General features: G+C 33.5%; 2 protein-coding genes across 2 annotated transcripts; both read right to left on the bottom strand.

The window, feature by feature from the left end:
* Positions 1–722: 722 nt before the first annotated feature.
* Positions 723–6,531, bottom strand: LOC115439857 (cold shock domain-containing protein CG9705). Its single transcript, XM_030163893.2, has 3 exons — positions 6,289–6,531; positions 6,071–6,193; positions 723–2,652 (listed from the first exon to the last, which is right to left on the bottom strand). Exons 1-3 carry the CDS (start codon positions 6,393–6,395, stop codon positions 2,499–2,501), a joined length of 384 nt encoding a protein of 127 aa, XP_030019753.1. The 5' UTR covers positions 6,396–6,531; the 3' UTR covers positions 723–2,498.
* A 1,305-nt stretch (positions 6,532–7,836) lies between these two features.
* Positions 7,837–14,403, bottom strand: LOC115439887 (tyramine beta-hydroxylase). Its single transcript, XM_030163940.2, has 11 exons — positions 14,178–14,403; positions 13,879–14,102; positions 13,623–13,763; positions 13,084–13,347; positions 12,525–12,674; positions 12,280–12,412; positions 11,009–11,175; positions 10,168–10,350; positions 9,396–9,583; positions 8,631–8,787; positions 7,837–8,246 (listed from the first exon to the last, which is right to left on the bottom strand). Exons 1-11 carry the CDS (start codon positions 14,266–14,268, stop codon positions 8,154–8,156), a joined length of 1,791 nt encoding a protein of 596 aa, XP_030019800.2. The 5' UTR covers positions 14,269–14,403; the 3' UTR covers positions 7,837–8,153.
* Positions 14,404–14,952: the final 549 nt, after the last annotated feature.

A 14,952-nucleotide genomic window follows, 5' to 3' on the forward strand; every position in this document is an offset into this window, starting at 1 on the left:
CGTCGTATTTTGTAAGCATTTAAGGTTATAGCTTAAGGTCCATTTTTCATACAATTTTGTCGTATTAAATTTTAAAGGCCGAAATATCCATGCATAATAATTATTTTTACGTTTTTCTTTCAACTGCGAGAACTAATCACTAACTAGACGTGAATTTAAATTCTTTACTTGTCAATACTTGTTTAGTTACCCAGATTAAAGGTGAAACAAAATGTATGAAAAATGGACCTTAAGCTATAACCTTAAAGTCTTTACTACGTAGTTAGCGTAGCTCAAAATGCGCCATATAGAGTTAATTCGTTGTGAACATAAATAGATCCAGATCGATAGTATATGTATGAGAAGTTCGGTTCTGATTACAAAAGTAAAATTTACTTAGGAGTCAGGAAGTCGTTGGTATGATATCCCTATTCCACGGAAAGCAATTGTGCCCGCGTCTGATCGCTCTCCGGTCATGTCGGATTGCCATCTCACCAGACTATGACAGTGAAGGAATAGAGAGTGCTCCTGTGTATTGCGCAAACACTTGTCAACTATAACATTGCCTGCGTACCTGGCCGATCTCTGTCGAGTATGGCGGCGTTGGCCGATATTCGGCTAGGTAGAATTCATTCACTTAACTCCAGTTTAAAAGAGATTTATGTGACATTTGTTTCAAGTGACTCCGTAAGAATATGATCTAATTATTCTCTTATAGGACGTACGTAAATGAAACAAATATGTTGCTTACACATATTTCGTATATTCGCTGTAATACTGCTATCAGCTAAACACAAAGCATGGCAACTCGTCGACGTTTACATCGTAAACGAAGCCATTGGGACAGAAGCAACACACATACTGTATTAGAATATAACGAATTTCATCAGAGTCAAACCAAGTTCAACGTAATAAAAAATCAATGTAAAATGCTTTGTTTCCGGAATGATTGTCTATTCTTAGCATAGTTTATATAACAAAAAGTAACAAAACTAAATTTAACATTCGCCGTAAATAAACCATAAATAACGTTTGTGTAACAGATTTCATCAGTATCACAAACCGGTTGCACTTTACATTTGTGCAAAAATACAATCTAACTCTACTGAAATAGTGATTAAACCATTTAATACACAAAGCCTACATAAGTACGTAAAAATACATTGTTGTCATAAAATTAAGCCAATATGTTGATGTATTTATCACTATTATACATGTTATATAACATACATTAGAGTGGCCACTCACCGGGAGCATTTACTCGTAATTTACGGGTTAGGCAGTACTTGAATTATGTGTAATTAAAATAGGTAAATAAATCCTTAAATTGTAATTGTTATTACAAATAGGAAGGTGTTGCGAAGGTGTTTTGTAGTATTGCAATTACTTATGCCTTCAAAATATATTTACAAATATAAATTCATTTAGCGATCTTATTAATGGGTGCGTTCAATAAAATATTCCTTCCCCAAAAAGTTTTAGTCAGACAGTACAATTAGGAATCTTAGAGTTTATGAAAAGAAACTCTTTTATTTATTAATAAGCGAGGCTGAATGAATTTAATTCTGTTCTATTTACATCACCTAACATCTGACAGTGTTTTTTTTATTTTTATTTTGTATTCTAAATAATAACATAAGATTCCTGTGTTTTATAATTCATTTACACTACTTAAAAATATTTTGCATATATTGTTTTAAATACATACGTATAAGCATGGACACATTTTTAACAAGCAAGTACTTATTTCTTCATTGTTTGATAGAAGATGATCAAAGAGCCACGTTATGAAGCTTTCCCGCCAATTCCATGGTGATGGCTTTGGTTAGTGGAAGCGGAACGAAGATGATTCTGTTCTCGAGTGTCACTTTATTTAGTATTATTCATCTACGTATTGAATTTATGTTTAGTATTTATACTTATATATTATTGATACCACTGGTATATAGAAAAAACAATTAAATAGGTACTATGAAATAGAAAAAAATAAGAATACTATTGTGCTGTATTAACTTGACGTTTTGATAGTGTACAATTTAAGTGAGCGGAATTGTACCTACACGCAAATGCTCTTGGTAAGTACCCACCCGTGCAAGAAGCCATTACCCGCTCATTGTGAAATACATCTGCTATCAAAATCTTAATACGATCGTAAATCCTTCGAAAATTTAGCACCACATGTTGGCTTCCCACATTTATTCATAAATATTCAATACAATATGCAATCGATACATACGATATTGGTACAACCATAATCACTATATAAAATAAAATCACGAGCGACGGCTCGATGTGGTTTCCTTGTACAATTGACGAACATTATTTAAGTGGCGTAATAGTAGTTACATTTAAAAGTAGGCCGGACGTCCTTGATCCATCAGACAGTGCGAAAAATAAGTGGACGACAATAAACACACATTACGAATAGTAAGATACGACTATGAGGGTAGGTTTGGGTAGCAAGAGGTCCTTGCAACATATACTGAAGGAGGTATTTAGTTTGTGTCGTCAGTTGGTTGTTACAGCGGGGGCTCGTCCCACTTGAGGTGTTTCTCTGGCGTCAGGTGCACTATGCGTACGTGGACAGCTTGGAACTTCTCGAACTTGGGCGGGATTGGACAGAGTCTGTATATCACCTCGTCTCCTGGCAGCGGCACGTACTCGCCTTCAATGCTGCAAACACGGTCACACACGAAATAAACAAACGCAATAAGAACATAAAAACGATAATCATATCACGAGTCACGGATGCTTACGATTTATATCCGTATATTCGACACGCCTTTATTAGTTTCAATTGTATATTGCTAAATGTGAAAAATGTTCACAAAAGAAAAATACAAGGCAACGAAAGTAAAAAAAAAAATCTAGTATTCGACAATAAATATTACAATATTATCAAGCTACAGAAAGCGATACTATACTCAGCACAAATTCCAAATTTTTTGTAACATTGCAATAAAATTTATAGTTTGACCTCATTTCGAATGATTGTAATCTATTCGACCAAACTAATCTAAGCTACATTTAAAAAAAAAGTCTGAAAATAAATAAAAATATTTGAAGTAACGAGTTTAAACAATTTTACAACGTAACAGCTCTCTGAGGAAAGTACGCTAAAGAGGAAATTTTTATGTATAAAACAATTGTGTGCAACTCACTCAAACAAATTTAACGAAAATAATACAAACAAACCCATTAGGTACCTAAAGATACATATTATGGAACAGCCGCCCACAACATAAACCTACTCATTCATACATCAAACGGACATCAAAACACGTGAGACATTTTGATAAATTAATTTGCACAACACATATTTTAACAACGGCGGCTGGTATGTTTGTGAATATCAAAGAGTTGTAAGAATATAATATAGAGCGGACATTGGGAAGATTTTTATACAACAATTTTACGCTCATGCGAAGGTTACTCAATCTACTGTGAAATAAAGTGATTTAAACGTTTTTAAAATAAAATCCTTTATTCATCACGTAGGCAAACATAGTTGCACTTACGATAGGTCAAGGTACATAACAATATCTAATTATTACTTGAATAAAGTATCTTATATAAACTAAAAACAATTTATATTGGATATAAAATAAATAAAAGACTATAAGGTAAAAGAAGCCAACTCGGGCTGGCAGGAAAGAAGAAATAAAAAATATGTATATAATCTTAATAAAGATAAAGGGAGGAACGCGTTGCGATCCTCATCGGTGAGGACGATAAAAGCTATAACCTAGCTAACCTACCAGCCTTTCACTAGCTACCTAAGCGATGAGTACCCGAAGACGAAAGGCAATCTTTTGTGTACAAAGTCTGATTAATTATATATATAAGCTAATACACGCACATCACCGTTAAAGTGCAGAGACAATTAAAAAGATTTAAGAACTACTAAAAATTTACCGAAAAGAAATATAATGATAGAGGAACACCAATAAAATTTTCAAACGGTGTAGACGATTTTTTTTTTCATTTATTAACATTCGAATTAAATGGGTTTGGTAGTAAACAATACTTAAACAGCGAAAAGCTAAAAAAGTGGATATCGCAATTTTTCCAGATACGATAGTTTACTTAGGAGCCATCGATTTGGTCCTCATGTCCAATCTATAACTAAACTGTTTAACGTCTTTGGTGTTAATAAAATAAACTTTAACACAAAATGCGACCTTGAAATGTGTCAGTTCTCCTATCTGCGCAGTACATAGTATGTTGTTCTGAAGACCGTCATTCGTATTTCGTATCGCAATGTATCAATAGCGCACTAAATTTTTAGGTCAACAACAAATTATAACGAAGTTGCCGCAATGTTGCGTGCGATGGTTGTAGTTAGCCTGTTTTCATTTTAGCACTTTATCGTCTTTATTTTAAATTTATCGTAAGTAAAATCTTTATGTAAACGTCGACCTTTGAGTCATTTAAAACGTTTAAAAAAATTGGTGTAGTAATAACCTTTACTGGGTAAACAAGGTTAAACTATTCCAAGCTTCTGTTAAATATTTGTTTATTGGAATATCGGCCTATCACTGTTCAACTTTTATAAAGAGTTTGAATATACCTGATAAGGAGATAAATTAACAGCACAATGTAAGCAAAATGTGCTGATGTTAATCCATACTATATAAACAGATGTCCAATGTTTTATCTAAGTGGCTTAGCAGAGTGGGTAGTAATATTAGGTCCATTTTCCTTATCATTACCTTTTTACATGATTTGTTTTAGTATAGAAATCATTGTATTCACTGATTACATAATGATCCACTAATTGTGTTGTGAATATTCTTTATTATAAAAAAAAAACAATAATGACTAGTTAAATGTTAGAATCCATATTATACTTTGTCCTTTTATGCAGAAATAGGTCAAATCAATACTGGCAATTAACACTGCAAACTTGCTAATGTTTAACTTTAGAGTAGAGTTGTTAAAAGAGAAAAATAAGTTAACTTCTATAATACTAGAGCTTTCTTAATGGGTATTTTATATGATTCAATACTTCTTCATTTTATGAAGAGAAAAAAAAAATGAAATTTTAGAACTTATAAAAGATAAAAAAATAATAACTTTTCCATTAATTAAAATGGAAATTGCTCAAAAATCAACTGAGCATTGTATTAATTGAAAATATCAGAATAACTGGTGTTAGTAATACCGTCTTTTTTTAAATGAACAATAATAATTTATCATTCTAATGATTATAATAAAACACTGTGTGAGGAAATAGTAAAAGATTAATTTCATTCATTATACTCATTCAATTCTCATTTGTATAGAACTTTTCACATCTATTTTATGCTTATCAACACTGTTTTTAAGACTTATCACAATATATTTAAGAATTGCATAATAATTTACAGTGATTGTGTTATACTGTTATCTTTTTATGTTTTGTGTGATATATCTCTTAATATTGGTTACTTTTTATTATCAATATCTTCAGTCAACATTTTTGATTGACATTATCTATGTTAGTAAAAATAAATGCAGTGGAGTGATAATCAACTATGATTTTATGGATTATATCTACCACAAAGTAATAGAATTATAAATAAACATTTGTATATAAATAACATTTTAAAATTAATGATTAATTTAACTTGTAAAAACATTTAATATGTTTTTTGTTATCGAAATATTTTAAAAGTTGAGGGATAAGGAATAAGTTATTGAGCATTAAAATTATTCTGAGAATATATTTTTGTATAAATAATGAAATGCGATTGTGATGTTAGATGAATAATATCAATAATTTTTTTAAAGGTTAATGATCTGTTATAATTAGTTTAGTGTTCAATCCATAAACAAATATAATGTATATTAAGTTGAGTTTGATTTCATATTATAATATATTTGTGAGAGTAGGTTCATGTTGTCATGACGCTCATGCTCATATTATACTTATAAATAATTAATAAATATTAATCTTTTTCCATGACAATAATCTACGAGTTGCACCAAAGTATACTTTTATTATTAAACAATAAAAATTGGGATAAGCAGGCAGTAAATTGATAAGCATTGAATTAAGAAATAATGAAACTGTGTCAAATATGCAGTCCGAATAAAAAAATATACTCACTCTGAGATATGAACGAAGATATCTTCACCGCCTTTCTCGGGGCTCACAAAACCGTGACCTTTTTCGCGACAGAACGACTTGATTTTACCACTCTCCAACGGATTGCCAAGAGCTCTTTCTGATCTAAAGTAATTAAATAGCTTTCACGTTATTTTATTCTACTAAAGAAAACTGCATGCACACTGTTTGCAATTAAAATATAATTTTGTATGACTTACGTAGACGCAGTACGATTTCGTCGAGTTATTATGGGGCTCGGTAGTTGAAGATGGGATGTTGTTTTATTCGGCGAGTCATCACTATTAAAACCGTAATCATTAGACATGATTAAAATAGAGAGTTTGTTTAATAAAGTTAAAATAAATTACGAGAACTCCGTAAAAGCTGGTAATAACGAAGGAAAACAAAATGTCAGTAAGTCACCCATAGACTAACATGAAATGTCAAATCACAAATGTGAAACGGGCATAGACATTGAACTAAAAGCGCTCAGTAAAAGCGACAAAAATTGATGGAAATTAGAAGATAGTTAATTTTATTTACAAAATGTCCTATTGCAAGATATTGGTTTATATTATAATAAATAATAAAGAACACCAAGGGATTTTAAAACTCATTTTACCACTAGACTACGGTATATGAGCTTTTTGTATTGAATGATGAATTACATTCTTTACGGTTCAACAACTGTCTAGTCGACTGAGAAATGTGAGGTCACGGGATCGATACCTTTTGCTAATATGGAATCGAATGTTTGTTTTGTTTGTTTGGTCGTGTGGCGTCACAAGGAGTCCCAAAGCGGTAACTCGTCTTTAGATTATAACGAAGTCCAGTGTCATTTTGTTGATGATTCCTATTGTGGATGTTAATGGGAAATGGTTGTTGACGAGTTCTATCAGTTAACCTTTCCCTAGTTTGACGTTCTATAAAAAAAAATCATAATCACATTGTTGTAGCCTGTGCGACATGCTTGCGGCGCGCCAGACATTTTCAAACATGACAGAAAGAAAGAAAATTAAACGATTTATTAGTCACAGTCGCAACATAAACATATATCTACATATATTATAAAATAAAGCCCCCTATTGTGTCTGTCTGTATGTTATCGATTTTTTCAAAATCTACTGAATGGATTTTTATGAAATTTTGTATGCAGATGGTTTAAGACTCTAGGAAGGTTATAGGCTACTTTCTATTCCGGGAAAATATATAGCGGGACTTTTATCCTGGAAAACTACTTCACGCGGGCGACACCGCGAGCAAAAGCTAGTAACATATATAAATAACTAATAGTACCTAATAAAAATGGCTAGTCGCGGCTGAGACCGATAGGTGACCATTCAGCATAACTCTGTAAAGCGTACATATTCGCAGCGCATTTGAACTCATTCATTACCTAATTTAAGAATAGTATACGTCAATGAAGAATAGTCTTTAAAGGTTTACTTAAGCATTAGTGAAGAGAGGTTGTATTGCTCTGAGGGGAACGCATTTGCTGTGTATGAGGATTCTGGATTCCATTCCAAATTCGAGCGACATTTATGTGGTTTGGTCTAATAAGATGTAAAAACTATTTCATTATTTCAATATTTATTTGAGGGATAATAAGGAAAAAATGGCATAAAAAAGAAAGGGATTGGAGAATAAATGTTTAAAATAATGTAGTTGCGAGTAATATACATTTGAATGTACATTGTAATGGACATATTGGTTACTACCTACTGTTTTTATAAGTCAATTGCGTCATTGATTTAAAAGGGGATAGAAACCACATTTATTTTTCCAACGTCAAAATATTTATTACTTATATCAAAACAATATTATCAATCACTAACAATATCTACAAATAAAATAATTAATAGTAATCTTTACCTAAGTTATCACAATATTTATTTATTATTTTCGTCAAAGAGTATTTATCATCTACATTTATCTGTGACATTTACATAGATATCATTTAAAATAGTTTATATAATACTCGATGTTATAATCACATATAAGCAAATTATATAAGTATTATATTGCATATTTAGTTGCACTGAATAAAAAAACAGCTATACTTGTTCGTTTTAAATTGCTTAGCTTAATTTTCTAAATGGTTTTCATTGGGACAGTTCCTATGTTCTTCCGGCAGTGGTAACTTTATTTTTGGTATTGGAATACCCTCCCAATCGCCCTGGAAAATTAATTACATATTACGCAATACGCACACATTTTTCTTAATCATATAATAGCCACACAAAAATCAAACTTGATTCTTTGAAGTGTAAACAAGGTTATTAAATTACTGAATAAAATCACACACACATTATGCATTTATCTACGAAGGGGTATGCACTTTTCGTCAAGTGTGTTCCGTCACATGATGTGATAGGGAGTCTATCGCCATATCGGGCACAAATTCCAGACTCGGAGCTGTTACTGAGCACAAAAACCCAAATATCACTTTGCCCGACCCGGGATTCGAACCCAGAACCTCAAGACGCTGCCGTAATGCGCATGCAGTACAACTACGTTCTCTCTGAATAAAAACACTAAGAATTAAAAAAAATATACTAACCTGAAAACGACTTCCATCTGATTTGTTGCATTGCATCGATATAGGCGACTCATAGAATAGAGTGTCCAAGACATTGGTCCTTAAAGGCGTCCATGGATTTATAGACAGATAATTCATTCTTGGCGTTGCATTATACGAAATAGGCATGTTGTCCCACCTGAGAAACAGAATGAATGTATAACAATACATTAATGTATATAAAATTAAGACCCAATGATTCAAGTGTGTAAGATCGATCGAACTACTTATTGAAATTAGCATTGAAATTGTACAATGTGGAAATGCACCCAAGATAAATTCTTAAATCAAAATGTATCTTCAAAATTAAATCATCAGAAGTAAGTATTTAGTTGAGATTCAATCAATTGTGACATTTTCTGAAATTACTAAAGCTATAAGTACAGCTTGCAGAATATTAAAAGTACCATTTAAAGTGGTGTTAGACCTTTTATGCGTAAAACCATCAGACTATTATACGTACAGACAATTTTACTATACGTTAATATTCGGGGAAGAAAAAACTAAATGTTATCAAACAGTAGGTATCTTTTTTTTATTAGTGACTGTTGAGGACCTTATATTTCTGATCATTTCAAAAATAATGCTTAATAATTCAAATTTATTAAAAGGATATTAATTGCTACGTTCTTTTTTCATTTCTGAAACATGGCTTAAGTAGCCAAATTATAATATATCCAATTACGATATTAAATAAACTACACATCTATATTAATTTGTAGGTACTAAAATATCAGTTTTCCATACCGTTTTTCGAACTTAAAATAATTTTCAAGCGCCATATTGGAGATAGCACTTTTGCACACTTCTAATTCCGTAGCGGGGTAGTAGTGCATATAGTTGACGCACATTTCGTCAGTGATCGCATGCCCTCCAACAGTCGCGTTGTGTTTGTCTTCCGTGTTATATAAGCAAGTAGTTTCCAGGAAATCGCCCTGTAAAACGAATTGAAAATCAAGTGAAAAGTGGAAAAAAATTAAATTGTATTGTGTTAATGAAATTGTAGTCTAAGTTCTGCCAGTGGCGTAGCGTGACTTGCGTAAGCAGCGGACCTAATAATTGCCGCCATAAGGCACCGGGTTATAAAAAAAATATATTTACCTATATTTTAACAAAACAAGAATAAAAGTCACGAGCGCCACCTTAGATATTGGTACAAGCGAGAAAATTTTAAATGTTTTATTTTACGCCTTGGCAACCATCCCTAACGTGCCGCCCGGGGCGGACTGACACTCCGCTATAAAGATCCATAAATCACTGTACCGTCTCATTGTACCAGGTAAGCGACGCCGGCGCCACTTATTTAAAAGTCTGATTAAAAATATGAACATATATTTCACTGGAACAAATGGCTGCTATAAAAAAGTAGCTAAAATGATGTTGATTCAGAATGGTCTATATGTATGCTAAATTCCATCCAAATTCATTCAGTAGTTCCTGAGTTTTCTTTTCTAACATACAAACATTATTTAAAAAAATTGCATTTACAATATTAGTAAGAAGTAAGATATTTATTTACTGGTAAAATCTGAACAGGCCGATGTAATATCCTTATTTCTTGGAAATGAGTGGAGTAATGCATATCTTTGTTCAACACTGGCAACTCTACTCCTTGTCTGGAATGCCGTGTCCAAACAGCCACACCCGTGAGATGTGTGTGCAGTTGACTGCCAAATACAATTATACCTTTTGCTGGTAGACCCTGAAAGAAATACAGATGTATGGGTCCAACTATCTTTTAGAGGTACATGATGTCAAACTTAACGTACATACATACATACATAACATCACGCATTTATCCCCGAAGGGGTATGCAGAGGCGCAACTAGGGAACCCACTTTTCGCCAAGTATGTTCCGTCCCATGATGTGATAGAGGGCGAGCCTATCGCCATATCGGGCACAAATTCCAGACTCCGGGCTGATACTCAGCAGAAAAACCCAAATATCACTTTGCCCGACCCGGGATTCGAACCCAGGACCTCAGAGCGCTTTTGTACCGGACATGCAATACAACTACGCCACCGAGGTAGTCTTACGAGGCAAACTTAACGTAGTGTTAATATTCTCTTTAATATGAAACGACCATTTTTGCCATGTCTATTTCAACGCCCTTTGTTGAATTTCTCAATAAAGAGACAAGATAATACAATATCTAGTATAGAGAAAGCGGACATTAAAAAAAATGTAGATCATTCAAAAGGGAAAAGGGCTTTAATCAATAGTAGGGTAGCAAGTCTTAACATGAGGTCAACATGCTTAAAGCATAACCTTTCATCAAATTAGCAATCTAACTTAGTAAATACAAGTAAATTTATATAATATCTCGTATCAAAATCAATGAACACAATATTGAAGTTACCACTCCCGTGCACTGGGGTATGCAATATCCGGTCAAAGGGAATGCTTTTTGACCGCCAGGAATCGCCATTTTGTCCGTATATTCCAGTCCGAGTTCCATGATAGCGGCGTCATATTTTCGTCTATTGCCAGTTACGTGAAGCACTATTCCTGAACTGTCCACCCAATCTGCAAAAAACAAACAAATACACGTTTAGAAAAGATAGGAAGGCGGCGCAGATGAATGTAATCGACAAAACTAAATGCCTTATAGGAATAAGATAAAAGGTTATCGTTAACGACAGATTGTAAGAAGTGACGCGGGAGCCGGAGTGTGCGCGAAGTTATTAAGCCGGTAACATATTTATAATTTTTTTAAGTCTACCGACGTTAGTTGTCTGCCACGATCAATGCGAGTGTCACAAACGGCTGCCGCGTTATTCCGCTTAAAAATATTATAATCGAGCTAAATACGTAATAAACGGTTTCCGTGAATTTATCTTGCTTCACTAACGCCCGTGCAATAAGTAACACTTATTATTACTCGTACAGATATTGGTATTCCATCTAAGAGGACATATTCATCATTTTGGAATTCGGGCCTTCTAATCGAACGACAACTTTGATATTCGTATGAGTAAAAGAGTCGAAAATAGGGGACCGGCCTATGCTTGATTATGTCCATTATTCTATATATAATGGTTAATAATATGAAAAAGAAGTACTCCTGCGAAAACTGCATAAAAATTGGTTTAAAAATGAGCGAGTAATTCATATTTAAAATATTGTAATGTGCAGAAGTGGGCGCGATGTGGGGATATCGCTACATCTCTTTCTTTCGCACGCGTCGTAATTCCCAATGACGTCACACGTGGGTATTTCGTCTCTTTTCTGTTTCTTGTTAATTACCCCTTCCACCGAAATTCAAAGACTTATAACTTGTTGATTTTTTACCGGATTTCAATAATTTCTTCTGTGTTATAATTTATATTATGTAAATATTTGATAAAAGTAAAGAACAAAAATGAGTCCGGTACCCTATTCTTTTTCTTTATTTACCAATATATATGACTACCATAGCTGAGCTTTGGTTAGAACGCCCGTAATTCCAAAAAGTCGAATATGCTACTGTAGAATAAGCCCCGTGTAAAATCAGCGGGGCTTATTACTTACATTTTAATATGTACTAAGCAGTATTCTAAAATCAGCCTTAATCAAAATACATAAGTATTTTGTCCACTAAGCGGTCTTCTACGAACGGATACATCAATGCTTAGATTTATTTGTGTTTACCTTTCCGCAGCTCCGGATTATTGTAATGTACTTCTAACATAACGTATTTATTCGCTTCGGGTCCGCCAAGAGGTAAACCAGCTTCTTTAGGATATGTAAAAGGGGGCGCGCCCATTGCCCAAGCAGCTTTCACCTAAAACAAACATAAGGCTTCAATGAGTAAGTAGCTTCGCAGACTGGAGGTTCTAGGTTCGATTTTAAATACATACAAACAATATTATGTACTACCTAATAAAGATTCTTACCTTCAAACAAGTCTTTGTAATTTCCGGTCTATCTGAAGCAAAACAATTTCCTTCGTACATAGGCATTTCGACATCTGGCTTTGAATCACAATAAAACACTTCCATGTGATGTACCAGTCCTTCGTTTCCTTTTGTTATAGACGACTCAAACTAAAATCGAAATTATAATTACTTTTTAAATAAATTATGGCTCCCTTTACCCGGTCATGGACGTAGCCTTCAGCTCAATTAGGTCGATATAATTACACATTTAATTATAATTTGTGGGTTTTAAGCATTAGCCAGTTTACACTTTTTCTCTTACAATATTTTAATGAAATTATTTATATGCCTCCATATCAGCTGGCGGTGACCTCCGTGGAGGGGATTTAGGCAATCTTTCCCTTGCAGTAGTATATAGAAATATATAAAAAGGACTTTCAAAGGACGCCTTTTAAAAGACAAAAGAAGATATGCTGAGCAGGCTTCAATCTTTACTAATTGGAAAGCCACTATAATTAAAAGAAATACCTTTTCTTCCTAGATACGCCTAGAATTTTAATCCACCCAGTCAATTTACCTGGATGATGTGATGAACCTTCTTGTTAATGAATTCTGGAAGTCGGAATATTTTGCACCAATACGTGGTATCGTCACCGGGCACTTTAAGGTCTTTGTTAGTAATTCGTAGCTGATAGCCGTCGACTTTTTGCAGGCCCGGTGGAGTCAGCAGACGGACTCTAATAAACCCGTGGTTTTGCGAAGGGATACAAGTTAGGCAAAGTCCATTTGATGAGAATAATTTGTCAACTCCGTGAGCCCAAACTATGTGGACTGTGCCGTCCTGAAATATAGATGGAAACATAATATTGACGGTTGAAAAGCTAATTGACTTAAGCGACACTAAGATTCACACATTTAAATATGTAACACATATACATATACATTTAAATATAACTTGAATGAATGAAATGAATTAGCACTTTTTCTATAATTTTTTAAATTAGTTTAATTTTTTCTAATTAAAATGCCGCTTAAGTCAATTAGCCTTTAAATCGTCGATACAGATTATTCAACGGATGATATTTTATTTATGATGGGAGTGGTTTTCTTCTTTACCGTAATAACATAGTCATTATCGTCACAAGTGTCGAAGTATCTTTCAAACACGATGCTTTCACTGCGAGCGTCTAAATGGAAATCCTTACAATTTTGCTTTGCATCACGTTTCAGTTTTCCACACTCATTTGCGTGCATATCCTGTGAAATATAATTAATTTTAATTTGTAATACATAAAAGAAATTAGATTGCTAAGCATCTCGATGGAATAAGTGGTAATAAATTTAAAAATGGAATGATATTAAAATATCCTACCTCGTAATGATCTTTTCCTTTATAATCGAACCAGAATAAACATACATCTGAATTATTTAACATTCCCCTATCAGAGAATCCGAGTGCGAACCAACTGAAAGTCGGTGCTTTTTCCGCCACAGTCATTTGAAAGCGAATTTTACGCTTTAAATAATCTACCCGCCATTTCAACAAAAAGTCTCCGTTTGGGTCCAAAACTGATTCACTTTCGGCCCATCGTTTATCTAAAAAATACAAATATATCCACTTTTCACAACTTCTAAAACATTTAGGAGGCAATCACTAAAATTGTAACTTACCAGATCTTTCTATGGAGTAGGAAAAATAAGAACACACGAACGTAAGTAGAATCAAAGCAATACACTTGGGCACCATATTTAGAGGCTTCATCGCGAGCACATTTCTCTCGGAGCTTGAGGACTGGTTTCTTCGATGGCTAAAGCTGTAATGACGCCAGCTTCTTCGGAACACGGCTAAATAAGATCGCAAAATTATGCCACCCCTCGAAGGGTGAAATTGGTATGTTATGGAGACTGCAGTACAGTCGTGAATACAAGTTCAAGTACAGTTGATAATAAAAGTTCTTTATTTATATTTGAATCATTGAGTTTTGTATTAATATGTTTTTATTTTTTCAATATCCCTTTTTTGGATAAGAAATTTACCTAGCACAAACGGGGGACTACCTTTGATAGGGCTTAGGTAAGTAATGCACTGATCAAATTAAGATAATAAGGAGTAAGTTAAGGTAATATTATTATCGTCATTGTAGAACTGATTTAATGCCAAGATGTAAAGGAGATTTCTGGAAAACTGTTACAAGATAAATAACCACGCATATCAATAGCTAAGACAGCAAACTTGTATTGGAACAGCAAAAGGAAACAGCCAACTTTATTTTTTTCGCTTTTTGCAAGAATACCTATCGGTTAACGTTCAATAATGCAAACTTCCAAAAGTTGGTAGATTATTGCCAATAGTTTGGCTCACCCTTTGTCAACTGGTGTATTATAAGTTATGTAAGTATATATATTATTTGTCGGGCCGACACGCCCGCGCCGGAATGCATGGGGT

The sequence above is a fragment of the Manduca sexta genome, chromosome 14 (assembly GCF_014839805.1).
Source record: "Manduca sexta isolate Smith_Timp_Sample1 chromosome 14, JHU_Msex_v1.0, whole genome shotgun sequence".
Taxonomy (NCBI): Eukaryota; Metazoa; Arthropoda; class Insecta; order Lepidoptera; family Sphingidae; genus Manduca; species Manduca sexta.

Bases quoted from the DNA above. Each gene is read 5' to 3' on its own strand.
- LOC115439857 (XM_030163893.2), bottom strand. From the start codon at position 6,395: ATGTCTAATGATTACGGTTTTAATAGTGATGACTCGCCGAATAAAACA. The intron at 6,194-6,288 runs GTAAGTCATACA...TAATTACTTTAG, and splicing joins CGAAATCGTACTGCGTCTAC to ATCAGAAAGAGCTCTTGGCA. The intron at 2,653-6,070 runs GTGAGTATATTT...CCGTGTTTGCAG, and splicing joins ATCTTCGTTCATATCTCAGA to CATTGAAGGCGAGTACGTGC.
- LOC115439887 (XM_030163940.2), bottom strand. From the start codon at position 14,268: ATGAAGCCTCTAAATATGGTGCCCAAGTGTATTGCTTTGATTCTACTT. The intron at 13,764-13,878 runs GTAGGATATTTT...TATATTTCACAG, and splicing joins AAGGAAAAGATCATTACGAG to GATATGCACGCAAATGAGTG. The intron at 10,351-11,008 runs GTAACTTCAATA...TATTTCTTTCAG, and splicing joins TACCCCAGTGCACGGGAGTG to GGTCTACCAGCAAAAGGTAT.